Raw genomic sequence first — 15,532 nt, forward strand, 5'->3', positions numbered from 1 at the left:
AAATATTGTTTCAGAAGCATACAAATGTAGTACATTTTGATGAAAGTTTGTTGGATACTTTTCTTTAGAATATTTGCTGATGAATTGTGCACAATAGGATAGATAATAAACTAAAATATTTAGATTTTATGTAGACTATTTATGTAACTTTTACATTTTGATGATTCGTTCCGCATTACAAGTTGGTCTAATGGCTTTAATTTTCTCCAGGGATTAGTGGGCTTTATAGTGCAATCACTTCCCCTACAGGAGGCCATCTTGGACCAGCTGGTAAGATCCAGGGGACATTGCAATTCCATCTCTTCCGGTTCAGATAGGGGTACCCCGAATTTAGAAAATCAGGCAGTAAGGGATTAAGTTATTAGTTAAACAAAATAAAAATAGATTCAGGGTTGTTTGCCAGGGATGCATCAGGAAACTTCCTAAGTAAAATGGAAAGTATGACCCAAATTGGCATGGATCAGTATGTGACTTTTTTCGTATAAGTGTACTTTGCAGTTTCATCATGCAGAAGCCACAGCTGTGTTGGTTAAAGATCGGCGCCTCCATCACTGCTGGTATAATTTCAGGTGAGTATGAACTTTGACTGAAATGATGGTTAACAATTTGAGTGACATGATCAGTAACTTGATCAGTCCAGATAAAGATTTTGAGACGAAAGAGAGCAAACGCTGTAAGCAGCTCTGCTCTGAAGCCCTAACTTCAAAGAAATTTGCAGGAATTATTAAGGAAATGGGCAGCAAAGGTTTTTAATTCTAATGGGAAAGTTAATCAGCAACTTGACTGGCTACAAACAAAGAGAGAACCAGAAAAATTCAAGTTTCTAGCTGTTTGTACTTATTCGTGGATTTGTAAAATGGGTGGGGTACCATTAACCCCCGACGGACAAATCCCAGAAGTAACTGAGATATACAATTGGGTAACTATAAATGAGGTTGGTGAAAAAGCAGATAGCACCATGAATTGCAAGCCATTGTATGTTTTATTGGATCACAAGCTCTCTACTCAGTCTGTTCAAGTGGTTGCCGCTTTAGGCACCGCCCCAGAGACTGGGTGCCAGACTGACGCATGCAGGTTACTGAATGACAGAGTGTGTTTCAATTGTGGTCAGCTGGGCCATTTTGCACGTAACTGTAATAGTGAACCTAGAGATTTAGAGCCTGTCTTATCTGCCCCTCCCCTCCTGCGCTCTCTTCGTAGCTGTTGATATGGTCACTGACACACCGACTGAGAATCAGACCGAGGGACTTTAAACAGAGTTGCGCAGATTGAAAATAATGAAAGAGTAATAAGTTCAATAAATTAAAGTCTTAAGGAATTCCTTTTGAAGGAAAGATCTATGATAATTTTAACAATAAACTATGAGGTTAAAAATTAAAGACATAACTATAAAAATGTGAATGGCAATAAATATATAATTAGAGACGTAGAGGGTTTAAATGGCAAAAATGTATAATACATTTTCCTGTTCCTCTAACTGTTGAAAAATTCTGATAAAGTTTATTTGACCGGATGTTGGTAAAAACACTGTAGGAGAATTGGTGTTAATATGTTAAAAACCCTAGAAGCTGATGTTTTGGTTCAAAAGATAAGCTTGTGCTGAGCTGTAAACAATTTGCTTATCTGAATCTGGCCCACCATGTCATTTCTGGTGCTGTGGCTAAAATTGGAAGAGTAACTCAGACTCAATTTGGATGTTTGAAGTTTAAATTTATTGTATGGGCAAAAGACAAATAGGAAAACTATGGTTATTTGAAAACGTCATTTCTGACAAAGGATAGAGTTAAAAGGATAATGTCTGATGTTTAGTGGAAAACAAATGTAATCTCTAGCCAAGTCTTACGCTGTGCTAGAGTGAGAAGTTAAAAGTTTATGAAAATGCAGTACCAGTCTTGAATGCCTAGGAGTCTCTCTCTCTTTCGAAACGAGCTCAAAGCTGATATCTGAGCCTGTCATAGATGATAAGATATTGATAAGTAAAAGCACAGGGCATCACTTGAAAATAATAAGACATGTTTTAGGTAAAACAAAATGTTTTTACACACGGACATTAAATGAGAGATTTTGTTGATTAATATATTATATGACCAGTAACTTCAGTGTCTGATCTTAGCCTCCACCATGTACAGAAAATGGCTTTGTTCATTTGAATTGAATGGACAGTTGTTATGGCTAAATTCACTGAATGTAATCCACGCAATGTAAACAACAACCTTTAGAGTACGGTTGCGTCTTTAAAGAAGTATGATGGATCTTAGTGATTAAGTTGTGTTATAATTAACCTATCAGCTCTGTCTGTTATGATGACTTTTGTCATTTATGATATTGATTTGAATTACTCTCTGGATTAGTTAAAGTGGAATTGTAAAGTTAAAGATTGCCGTCCATCATGGGTTAAAACCCTTGTCTAAATTCAACTGAGGGCCCTAAATTTAAATAATGTAAATTGATTAAAAATGGTAAACTTAAATATTATAGACTTGACGGCAGAGACAAAGTGACAAATTGGCTGAAGTCACTATCTAAATTATCCAGAGACTCCCTGAAAATTCTGAAAGGCCGGAGGGCGACCAAAGAGATAACTTTTAAAGGAAAGGTTTTATTTTTATTTTATTTTTCATGATATTTTGATTTATATAGAGAACCACAATTAATGTTAAAGAAGCAAGTCAATTTTAGACTTTTTTAAACATCTTATTATACACTGCCTCTGCCTGGTGTACTCAATGATTGGACCATTTTTGCAGTGATTATTATGTTTCTACCATGTTACATGTTTGGCAACAGTTCTTGTAACCCTAATTGATGGAGTGTGTAGCTTTTCATTTCTTAAACAACCATGAAAGAAGACACATCATGGCCATATTCCAGGATGACAATGTCAAGATTCATCAGGCTCAAATTGTGAAAGAATGGTTGGGCACCTCTGAGTCAAGACCTTAAATTCATTAAAAGTCTTTGTTCTGGAGTAGTCTTTACAGAGTGCTTGATTCCATCAAGAGGTGCATCAATTTGTGGTCAAGATCTTGAATTGACAATGCAAGAGTCAAGTACTCTGTAAAGTCTCCTCCAGCAGATCCCAAAGACGTTCAATTAATTTAAGATCTAGATATTGAGGTGCCAATTCATGAGTGAAAATGATTATTCAACCATTATTTTACAATTTGAGCTTGATTAATCTTGAAATTGTCATCCTGGAATATGGCCATGATTTGATGGCACACGCCATGTTTTTGTTTTGGCCGGGCAGTGTATTACAAGTCTAGGAACCCCCTGGAAGCTAAGGCGAAATCATCTGTAATATAACAATTGCATGGTGGTCTTGTGTTCATTGTTTTTGTTTTTTTGTTTTTTTTAAATATAAGATTTAAATCAGTGCTGTTTTGGTCTTCAGTATTATTTCTCTCTCACTCACTGGTTGCCACTTGCTGGTGTGAACGGATTTGTTTGGTGGACAGATTTAAAAGATTTGTGTCACTAAACAAAATACCCACTCCTAGCTGTTCCACCTACTTATGTAATTGACGTATATCACAGCAAGACTCAATGAATATGAACGAAAATCTTTTCAGTGAACATATTCAAAATATTTGCATCATTGGGGTGAATCAAATTCCCCAACATTAGCTGTTCACAGTGTTCTGGGCCGTGTAGTAGTTTGAACACACTATTAGCGGTGGACATGTCTCTGTCTAAGTTACTCCCAATTCCTTTAGAATGGACAAAATTAGCTCTTTGGAAGAAGAGGGTTCAATAGAATCCAGTTTTTACCACTCACCCTTTGACAAGCTCCACAGCAATAAAATCATTCCCATCTCCACTGTTGAAGAGAATGAATCCGTCACCTGAGGTGGTTTTGAACTGAAAGAAGAGGTGCATGGTGCTATATGCCTGGAGCGTTGCAAGACCCAGAAAGCTTCCTTTGGTCTTGAAGGTAACAGGATCAGCCACGATGGAGCGCATGCCGAAACGAGCATTTAGCTCACAGAATTCAATGTCCCCATTCTTGCACATGTCGATGTAGAGAAGGCCGTTGAATTTCAGGCCTTGCAGGTGACCAATGAAGTTGGATGGAGCCGTGGAGGCAAATCGCCGTTCAGTCAAAATTCCGGTCTCAATATTACTGAACTCCAGTCGAGTGTGGTCACCATTCATCTGACCTGTGAAATAAGAGTAGGAGGTCTTGGTAAAGTGATTAGTAAGTGTTGGATTAATGCATTATATAGAGGGCAGATGCTTATGGTCTGTACATTTTAAACTGCATTCGTACCTTCTGCCACATCATCATCCACCAAGAGCTTGAGGTCTTTACCACGCCGCATCACTCTGACCGAATGCCAGTCATTGTCGTTCACTTTCTGGCCAGCATACAATGTCTCTGGTCCTTTGCCTGAGAATGATGTGTGTCAGTTAGTATTTACACATTAACACATTACACAACAGCAAATCAAATATCTGGCTTCCAACCATTGTAATCAATGATACCGTGTGTTAAGGTCACACACTAATATGTGAAAAAAAAGTGTTTGGTTTGCATTTTTAACTTCTATTATAAAGATTAGGGATGCACGATATATCGGCAACATATCGTTATCGGCCGATAAATGATTATTTTTGATGTTATCGTTATCGGTCCAATAAGAAAATTTGACCGATATAGTCAAGCCGATAGATAATGTATTATTTCCTTCAGCTGAGACGGACGCGCTGTCCACCATGATGGGTTTGAATTGCTCTAAATATGTTTGGAATCACTTCGAAAAGGAAAATACAGTTATGTGCAACATGTGCAGCGCAAGTCTTCTATAATCTACATAAAATGATAATGAGAATAGAGTAGGCTGTAAAAGAGCGTTGTGTTTCAGCGCGTTTGTTGAGGGAAGAGCGCGCCCACGGAGTTACACCTTCATGACGAGCACAGTCAAGTTTGCTTGTGCATTCACAGCCTTTTGTGCCATTGTAAGTTGTAATATTATATTTATTATTATTCTGTGTATGTAATACCATATAGGATGCGTTTGGTTGAGTTAATTAACGATGCAGTAAAGCACTTCATTGTACCGGCGCGCGCATTTCAAACAGAAATGCACAGCATTAATAACTACTGGGACTGTCCTATACATAACACTGCAATGAGAATATTTCTGTTATAAAACTTAGTGAATTCTCTGGGTTTAGTTGTTTTTCAGCGCGCTGTTGTGGGAAGCGTCAACAACGCATTCTGACCAGCACAGTCAAGTTCGCTTGTGCATTCGCGTCATTTTAAGCATATGTAAGTCGTAATATTACGTTTTTGTAGTATAAACATCTGATTAAAGTCATATAGGATGTGTTTCGTTAAGTCAATAACCCGCAGCGCTTCACTGTACCGGTGATCATCTTCAGCTTCAGCACGCTCTCAAACAGGGGAAGAGCATCCACAGGAGTTATAACCCTTCACCTATGCGTGATTTTGTGCTAATATAAGTTGTAATATTATATTTATTTTGTATAAATATCTGATTGTTCTCATATATGATGCGTTTAGTTGTTAATTAAACTTCTAAGCGCTTCAGTTTATGGTTGTTCGTTCATTCTCTCCAGCTTCAGCGCGCTCTCAAACAGCAACATTATTCCTAATAGACTAGACTAATATTACAGATGTTTACTATTACTGTAATATTAAACATATTTTTTTTTTCAAAAACACAGAGGCATTATTTTTTATAATTAGCACTTTTATTGTTCTCGTATCATTTCCATCAACAATATGGTTTGATTAAAACCATTTCTTTATCGTCTGTGCGGAGGTTATTTCATGCACTTGCATTCTGATTCTTTATTATGCTGTTCAATTACTTGTTTGCATTATTTAGGTATATTATTTTTATTTTTTAGACAATATAATTTTTGGTAACATTTTACAAATAAGGTCTCATTTTATTAATGCATTAACTATCATGAACAAACAGAGAGCAATAACCTTTGTTTCTTTTAGTAATAAAATGTTTGTGTTTTGTAACAGTCCATTCACAGTTCATACCTAATGTTAAAAGACACAACTTTGGGTCTGAATATGTTGAGATTAACATGAAATAAAATTAATAAATCCTGTTGAAGTATTGTTCATTCATTGTTGGTTAACTAATACTAACAAAAATTAAACCTTATTGTAAAGTGTTAAAAAAAAAAATTTGGCCATAGGAGTGTAAAATTAATTTGAAAAGGTAAGGAATCTCACACTGGTTCAAATAGGCTACTGTAGTGTATAGGTTTGATTTATGTTGAAGTGTTTTTGGACATGGCTTTTAATGGTGAGCCTTTTGTTTTTGTAATCAGGCTCTCAGAGTTTATTAAAATTTGTATTTAGATTTATCGGCCAATATATCGGTTATCGGCTTTCAAATATTAAGAATTATCGGTTATCGGTATCGGCCAAAATGTTCATATCGGTGCATCCCTAATAAAGATAAAATAAAAATATAAATATATAAACCATAAAAATATTTTAATTGCAATTGGATTTTTAATAATTCAGTTCCAAGAATCAAATCAACTAATTAAACTGCTGTTACTCAGAAAAAGGCCAAAACATGAAATAAAACCAAAGTATGGTTGAGGTATGTGTGGAACAGCATATCCATACTGCAGAAATGTTAAGTATACTAGTATATGCTAGTATTCTGTGATGCTATATGCCTTGTTTGTGCTATATATGGCTTCTTCTTGTAATGTAATCCACTCCAAACATAGTCGTAGTAGGCATTTATTTTTTAAGGGTGCACTCATACATATATAGTAATAAAGAATGAGTAAAATTAGTCCAAAGCACTGATTGTTGTTCTGATTTATTGGCACCATTAAAATAAGCTTCTCAAATATATTGAGTATTCAAATTATCGAGCATGAGGCAAAGTGCCCCTCTAAATGGATTGTAAAATTAAAATGGCACTGAATTACCACTTTCAGTTCAGCCACTCTGCTTTTAATTGGGAAACATGCTTAACAAACTAAAAGCTTTAACTGGCTCCAACACAACATACCCTGTGTGTTTATACACATCTACACAAGTTTAAAGTTTTTATAGTTAATTTAGTTCCCTTTCAAGGGAACGAGCATTGCATCGAATGACGCTATGGGGAACGCTTGCGTGATGAAGTCATGAAGCACATGTGAAATCAGTCCAATAGTGTGAGGGAACGTCAGAGGCGGATGACATCATGAACCAGGAAGTATAAAGCCTGCAAAAACAAAGCCGCGCTAGCTTCTGTTGTCTTCAGTAGCGCTTTGTGTGATCAGTGATTCAGTGTTTTTCTAGTTCAGTAAAGTAACTCTAACAAACACTATGGCGGATAAGCAGCAGTTTAGACTCTTTGTGTTGCTTGTTTGGGAGAGGAGCCTGCACGGTCAGCGCTCGAGGGCGCTGGCTGTGAGCACTGCGAGGTGCTTCCTTTACGGACAATCCGATCCTGCCTGGCGTTCTTTTGCGAGGACGTTCAGGCTCGCGTTCCTCAGGGCTCTGTTCCCGCTGCTGCCGAGGCACAGCGGCGATCACAGTCCTGGGGTTCGCAAATGGATGTATCAGTGAGGATAGAGATGGGCCCAGCCTTATCTATTCCTTCACCTGATAGATCCAGTGCCTTCTCTCTGGGTTTGGAAGCACGCGCTGCGGTTTCTTCCACCCCGATTGAGGCACCTCTGATGCAGCTTTCCAGTTCTGAGGATCTGGAAAGTGTTAGTGTCAGAGAAATAGAGGATTCGCCACCTCAGTCACAAGCATTTGAAGAGCTAGTTGAGGTTGTGACACAGGCTTTTGAGCGTTTAAACATTGACTGGCCCGCTGATAAGCAGGATGTTCGATCTAAAAGCAAGTTAGATGAACGTTATCTGCCGACTCGTTCACAACCTCAACGCCGGGGTCAACCGTTTTTCCCTGATCTCCACACTGAGGTGTCGAGATCATGGGAGAAACCAGTGTCATATAGAGTGTATAGTGCACAAACATCCAACTATTCCACCATTATGAACTATAAAGAGCACGGTTATGGGGAGATGCCCAAAATAGAAGATAATTTAGCGAGCTATTTATCCCGATTCGGCATCTTCCCTAAAGGCCCCGGCATTACCCACTAAGCCATCTGCTCTAGTGGGTAAGGCTTATTCAGCTTCTGGTCAGGCTGCACCATGCTTACACACTATGTCGCTGCTTCAGGCCTACCAGGCTGAATTATTAAGTGACATTGATGAGGGTGGGGGAATTGGGCCTAAAGTAGTGTGTGAGCTACGTCGGGCCACAGATTTGTCTCTTAGGGCCACCAAGGAGACGGCCAAATCAATCGGCCGCTCTATGGCAGCCTTGGTGGCTACTGAGAGGCATCTCTGGCTGAATCTCAGCTCTATTAAGGAAAAGGATAAAAGCTTTCTGACGGACGTTTCCGTATCTCCTTCAGGCCTTTTCGGCGACACAGTTAACACCGTTGTCGAAAGGTTTCAGGAGGCTTCCAAGCAAACGGTCGCGTTCCAGAAGCTTACCCCCCCCCCCGCTCACATTTCACTGGGGCTGCCGATCACAGAGAGCAGCCCCAAACATCAAAAGCCAGCTCTTCGCATCGTGCCACACAGAAACAGAGTGTGGCTTCCCGTGCTCCCCTTCAGAAAGATTGGGGACACGGGAAGCGCAATCTGCCGCAGCCTTCGAGGGGTAAGACGGATCTGCGGGGAAAAGGTCCTGACGCCCGAGGGGTCAGGATTATGAGGGCGTTCCTCCCCGAAGGGAAGCAGTGTACACCTCATTATACGGCGCCTGTCTCCCTTCGGTGCCCTCTGGGGGTTGTTCTGCCAACCCTGCAACCTCTGGTGTTACAGGGCGCAGCGGTCTCCCACGAGTGTGTATCCCAGGGTCCACCCAGAAATGTAGTGGTCCTGGGCTGCATTCGCCATTACAGGGCCCCGTTCTGACAGTTCAACAAAAACCAGAAGCCATTCTCGAGAGGATGGTACCTCTAGAAAACTTCTTGGCAGCGTGGAAGCTACTGCCAAATGTTTCTTGTTGGGTCCTGCACACTATAGAAAAAGGGTATCAAATACAGTTCGGGTCTCGCCCGCCCAGGTTTATGGGGGTCCTACCCACAGTGGTGGGCCCCGAGCAGGTTCCGGTAATGGAACAAGAAGTAAAAGCCCTGTTAGAGAAAGGGGCCATAGAATATGTACCTCACTCAGACAGGGATGCCAGGTTTTACAGCCGGTACTTCATAGTTCCAAAGAAGGATGGGGGTCTGCGTCCCATTTTCGATCTTCGAGTGCTGAACGAGGCGGTCATGCAACAACTAAGATGTTAACCTTGAGACAAATCGTGCCACAGATCAGGTCCTGGAGGACTGGTTTGTCACGATAGATCTCAAGGACGCATATTTCCTCATTTCCATCCTTCCATATCACAGGAAGTTCCTGAGGTTTGCTTTCGGGGGGATAGCATACCAATACAGAGGTCTTCCATTCGGTCTAGCACTTTCACCCCGCACTTTCACGAAATGCGTAGATGCAGCCCTGGCGCCTATGCGCCTGCAGGGGATTCGCATTAAGAATTACATCGACAATTGGTTGATTCTAGCTCATTCGCATCAGATAGTGGTCCGGCATCGAGATGTCGTTCTCGCTCACATGAAGGAGTTGGGGTTACGGCTGAACGCCAAAAAGAGTGTGCTTTCTCCACTTCAGGGGACCACTTTTGTAGGCGTGGTATGGGATTCAGTGTCGATGCAGGCGCGCCTGTCACCAGCACGGATAGAGTCTATACTGTCAGCAGTAAAGAGAGTAAAACTAGGCCAGTCACTCACTGTAAAACAGTTAAAAAAAATTCTGGGTCTGATGGCAGCAGCATCCAACGTGATACCTTTTTGTATGTTCGGTGTTCGGCCGGGCTCAAGTGGATCTGTTTACGTCTCGTGTGGCCGAGACTGTATGCTTTTCCCCCGATCGCTCTGCTCCCGGAAGTTCTGGAGATAGTTCGCAGGGACCAAGTGCGCCTTATTCTGATAGCCCCGGGCAGGGTATGGTTTCCCAATATAGTGTCGCTCCTCGACAGGCATCCACTCCAGTTGCTGGTCAGGAGGGACCTTATGTCCCAAACAGAGGGGTCAATATTCCACCCCCGTCCAGAACTATGGAATCTATGGGCGTGGCCTCTGAGGGGGCCCAGCTCATAAGGTCGGGTCTCTCAACCGAGGTTGTAGATACCATTCTTCACTCCAGAGCTCCATCCACGAGGAAGCTTTACGCTCTGAAATAGACAGCGTTCACTTCTTGGTGTAGTAGCCATCACCAGGACTCAGTTAACTGCCCAGTTGGTACAGTGCTGGAGTTCCTGCAGGAACGGTTTAATGCAGGTATATCCCCCTTCACATTGAAGGTGTATGTGGCTGCCATTGGTGCTTACCACACTCTTCTGGGTGGGTTATCTGTGGGTAAAGATCCGTTGGTGTCTCGTTTCCTCCGTGGTACTTTGAGGCTGAGACCTGTAGTTCGCACCAGGGTGCCGGCGTGGGACCTGGCTACGGTCCTCCAGGGCCTGTCCCAGGCTCCCTTTGAGCCGCTGGAAAAGGTTCAGGCTAAGTTTCTGACTTTAAAAACTCTGTTCCTCCTCGCTATTTCATCTCTTAAGAGTATAGGAGATCTTCAGGCTCTTTCTGTTGCACCCTCGTGCTTGGAGTTTGCACCTGGCATGGTCTAGGCCTTCCTTCATCCTAGGCCAGGTTATATTCCTAAGGTCCCTACTAACGTAGCTAGATCGATTATTCTTCAGGCCTTCTGTCCTCCACCTTTCCTCAATCCGGACCAGGAGAAAAATAATTTGCTTTGCCCTGTGAGGGCTTTAGATGCTTACATCCACAGAGCTGTCCTGTGGCGTAAAACGGAACTATTGTTTGTATGCTTCGGGCCCCCCAACAAGGGGTCCCCAGCATCTAAGCAAAGAATGAGCAAGTGGGTGGTTGAGACTATCTCACTGGCTTATGAGTCAGTCGGACGGCCTTCTCCCTTGGCCGTCCGGTCCCACTCTACTAGGAGTATGGCGGCCTCTAAGGCCCTTATTTCAGGAGTGGCTCTGCTGGATGTTTGTGATGCGGCGGGTTGGTCCTCACCGCATACATTCATCAGGTTCTACTCTTTGGACTTGGACTCTACACCAGGGTCTGGGGTTTTGTCGTCCTAGTGCTGCTTTTTCACACTGGACAGGCACGTCTCGCTATGGTGGAGTTGGTATTAACGTTCCCCATAGCGTCATTCAATGCAATGGGACTTCCCTTGAAAGGGAACGCCTCGGTTACGACTGTAACCTCGGTTTCCTGAAGAGGGAATGAGCGTTGCATCGTCCTGCCATATCTCCTACATGCCTGTCAAAGTGACTACTTCAGACTTACGAAGCTAGCGCGGCTTTGTTTTGGCAGGCTTTATACTTCCTGGTTCATGATGTCATCCACCTCTGACGTTCCCTCACACTATTGGACTGATTTCACATGTGCTTCATGACTTCATCACGCAAGCGTTCCCCATAGCGTCATTCGATGCAACGCTCGTTCCCTCTTCAGGGAACCAAGGTTACAGTCGTAACCGAGGCGTTTAAGGTTGATGGTGACGTAACACTTGAGCAATGATGGTAATTAAATTACACCACATTAAGACAGCAATTTACTTATATTAATTTACCAATAAATTAGATTTTCTCTGTCATTTATATAGAAATACAAAGTATTTTCCCCTCATTTACTGATAAATAAGAGCCACAGCCATAGGCTTGGTGCATGCCATCTGTGCTACTACTTTTATTTCAATACATTTGGAAACTCTGTGTTAAATATAATCATGTTAAATGTGTTAAATTGTGTTAAATATATTTTATTATTCAGCTATCATACAGCCCTTTACAGCAGGCTCCAAGTCTTGTGTTGTGGCCAGGTATGATGGATCTAAATTATAATTGTCCTATTTAAATTCTTCCCAGTGTACTGTCAAGATTGTCCGGATCACAGCTGCAAGAGCACATAAGACAGCACTTTTCTAACCGCTTATATGATGGGCCAATCATAGCTGTTTGTAATTACAGGATATTTTTATTTTATTTTATTTATTTAAATCACACAGATATTTCTGGGGATGACGTCCATTTAAATGCCAGGTAGGCTTTTGACAAACAATTATTCTTAATAGTGTACAAATGAATGAGACCTCCTGAGATTTGAATGCGACTCAGTCGAAGATTTGGTGCTCTGAGGCCACAAGTGCCCCCTTGAGGAAGACTATTTGATTCATACAGAATACAAACTATCAAACTGTTACTCAGTGGAGTACTAGTGACTACATATGTATTGTTGCCTTGATTATAGAAGTAGTTTTCACATTTTCTCTATAGATAAAAAAAATAAATAAATAAAAAAACGGTTGTGTCATGAACCAAACTATCAGCTCCAAAAATGAACCATGTTACAACATTTGATTAGAACTAAATAAATAACTAAATAAAAAATAAATAATAATACTTTAAAAATGCTTTTGAAAATTAAAAAAGACAAAAGGTACAGGACTAAAATTAAGTATACTTAAATTTAATCAATTTTATTGACTATAAGTGATTGATAAGGGGGTAGAAATACAAACTTGATTATATATTTTGCAATGCTTTACGGAAGTAAACCATCACAGCTGAGCCATATTTTTCCACAGTTTCAATGATATCAACAATCTGATTGCTGGATTGTTGAAGTTGAAATCAATACATGTTTATATACGCTCTCAGAGCTTATGGTAGGTCTGTATTAATTTGATTAAAATCAATTTCTTTATGGAGATAATGAATGGGATTGTACTTCTGACACCTGACAATGATCTATTGTCACAGCAGAAAAAAAAAGAAAAAGAAAAAACATAAATAAAATAAATTCAAATGTTCATAAAATGTTGAACAACCTAACAAATCTCTACTAAAGAAGGGGAGGAGGAATGGGAAACTTTTAGATAAGTAAGAGCAGTTATATTTTCCAGAAGAGCATTACAAAATCTTTAAAACTGCATTCTTTAAAATTAACATTTTAACAGCATATACAACATGGACAAGGATGTACACTACCAATCAAAAGTTTGAACTTTATTCATTAATCTTTCTCATATTCTTAAAAACTCTTTGATCTAAAGGCTTAGGCTGTGTCCGAAATCGCTCACTCGTTCACTAATCCCTATATAGTGTATGGCATTTGAGTGCACTCTATATCAGCAAGGAGTGAGTGAATTCGGACACTGATGTATACACTGTGCTGGAGCTGTCATAGTGATAAAAGTACTTTTATCATACACGTAACTTACTTTAGAAAATAATATTAATAACAATAACAATCATATGACTTTGTCATATGACATAACTTTATATTGTAATTATACATACCTCCGTGCCAGCTTTGAGGTGTTATCAACTGTATACAATAAATATTAATTTAGTTTGCCATGCTTAGTTTGTGTTCATAATCATTAAATACAATTAATCTGCAAACAAGAATAAACACACATTAATATGAGTACATCATTTTATGTATTTATTATTTTAGTACTAGTATTTAGTATTTTTAGTTCTAGAAACTCTCCCAAGCAGATGATAATGGTTGCAGAGCGCCCTCATGTGACCGTTATGAATACACTGCCTACAGGTGATTAACAAATATTTTTAAATCTTTCATCAAATTACCATCTCTTTCTTATGTTGTGAGTTAACAACGCCACACATTAGTAAAACACTAGTCTGTTAGTAAAACACATTAAATGTCTAAATAATAAATAATATAAAACAAAGTTTTACCTTATTTTATATCATTTCATTTAATTTTAAAATTCATATAATATTGTCTCTATTTTAATATGTTTTAATCAAGTAATGACTAATAAAAAAGGTAAAAACAAGAACCAGTGTGAAATAAATGTTAAAGCAGAAATAAGAAAGCTGCAAACTGCATCTCTCTTCCAAACGTGATCACTCCACCTCTCTCTCTGCCTTGGATTTTGGGAAATAGTGCTTCAGTGAGTGTGATGGTTGAGGAGCGCTCAATATCAGAGTGCATTGTGGGTATAAACGAGTGAACGAATGTAGGGAATGAAGTTGTTCGCTCAGAATTCATATACCACTACATAAAGGCAGACACCTGATATAGTACACTATATAGTGGATAGGGAGCGGTTTCGGACACAGTTTAAGACAATAAAACGAAATGTATCATTTCAAGAACGTTTGAGCAGTGAAGTAATAAGTGAAAAATGTTGAGCATGAGTGAGAAATAATTTAGGGCTTTTTAAAAGCATTTCATGATCAGTGTTGAGAGTAACGCATTACAAAAGTAACGCCATTACAGTAATATATAACTTTTTGCTGTAACGCAGAAATATAACGCATTACTAATACCATTTTGGTAATATTATAGGCCTACCTGTCAGTAACGCACGTTACAACAATGCATTTTAACAAAAAAATTAAGTGGTGTTCGTTTAAAAAATAAAAAAATTTCCAACGCCACAAAACATTCTAGCTTCAGAGAAAAGGACAAGATCGTAATAGTCAAGTGCAATCAATAGACGCGTTTCCACCGCAGGACCTTTCCCCAGGAACTAGGAACTTTGGGGTGGTACTCTGTGTGTTTCGACCGCAGGAACCAAGGTCTAAATGAAGTTCCGGGTAAATATTTTCCCCTCCGAAAGTCCCTGCTTGCGAGGTAGTACTTTTTCAAAGTTCAGGAACTTTCGGGGGTGGGACTCGTTCTGCGTTCAGTAAATATCAGTCTTGCTCTTTCTGTCCGATGGCGCGCGTTCGTCTCAGCCATCTCACGGTCAATGTCCGTTAGGGGTGTAACAGTACACAAAACTGATGGTTTGGTACGTACCTCGGTTTTGAAGTCACGGTTCGGTAGAGCAGTTTTACAAAATTGCTTTTTATTTATTTTTATTAAACAGTGGTTTATTGAAAAAAAGTGTCTGTCCTTAAATTCATTAAATTATAACTTAAATTTTATTGAAGATATTGCTGTAAAATATATGGGGAGCCTTACTTGCACATTAATATTAAAGGTTAACAACAGAGCCCAAATTCAGTTGCTATTTATTTTTAGGTATAATAATCAACACTCAAATAACATAGTACGCAAGCATGTAAACTTCACATAAGGCAGTTTTTGCAATAACTTCTAAATCTAATTATAAAATTCATTGTTGAAATATAATCATTTATACACAGTGTCTGTCATTTTCATGACAGGTTTATTTAAACATACATAAAATAAACAAGACTTCATTAACAGGTTAAGTAGAATATAATGAATATATAGGCTAATATAGTGCATATATTTAGTGAAAGAGTTGATTTCTCTAGTCTAGTAAATACAATTCTGTGGACACTGAATGACTGCCTGAGGTAAATGTGATGGTACATGACATTGTTTAGTTTACAAGCTGATATATTGAGGTATTTCCGCCTTTGAAACACTGATTGAGCGATTACACCATATATGATAACTGACAGTAAGTT

General features: G+C 39.5%; 1 protein-coding gene across 1 annotated transcript in view; it reads right to left on the reverse strand.

Moving 5' to 3' along the window:
- Positions 1-15,532, reverse strand: part of nrxn3b (neurexin 3b) — a gene marked incomplete at its 5' end in the record, with an annotated part of 580,383 nt that overhangs the window by 439,630 nt on the left and 125,221 nt on the right. The window contains 2 exons of the mRNA XM_079831676.1: positions 3,779-4,160; positions 4,271-4,390. Of these exons, the coding sequence (XP_079687802.1) occupies positions 3,779-4,160; positions 4,271-4,390 (502 nt within the window). The remainder of the gene's footprint in view (positions 1-3,778; positions 4,161-4,270; positions 4,391-15,532) is intronic.

Source organism: Gobio gobio, assembly GCF_949357685.1.
Source record: "Gobio gobio genome assembly, chromosome: 12".
Lineage (NCBI taxonomy): Eukaryota > Metazoa > Chordata > Actinopteri > Cypriniformes > Gobionidae > Gobio > Gobio gobio.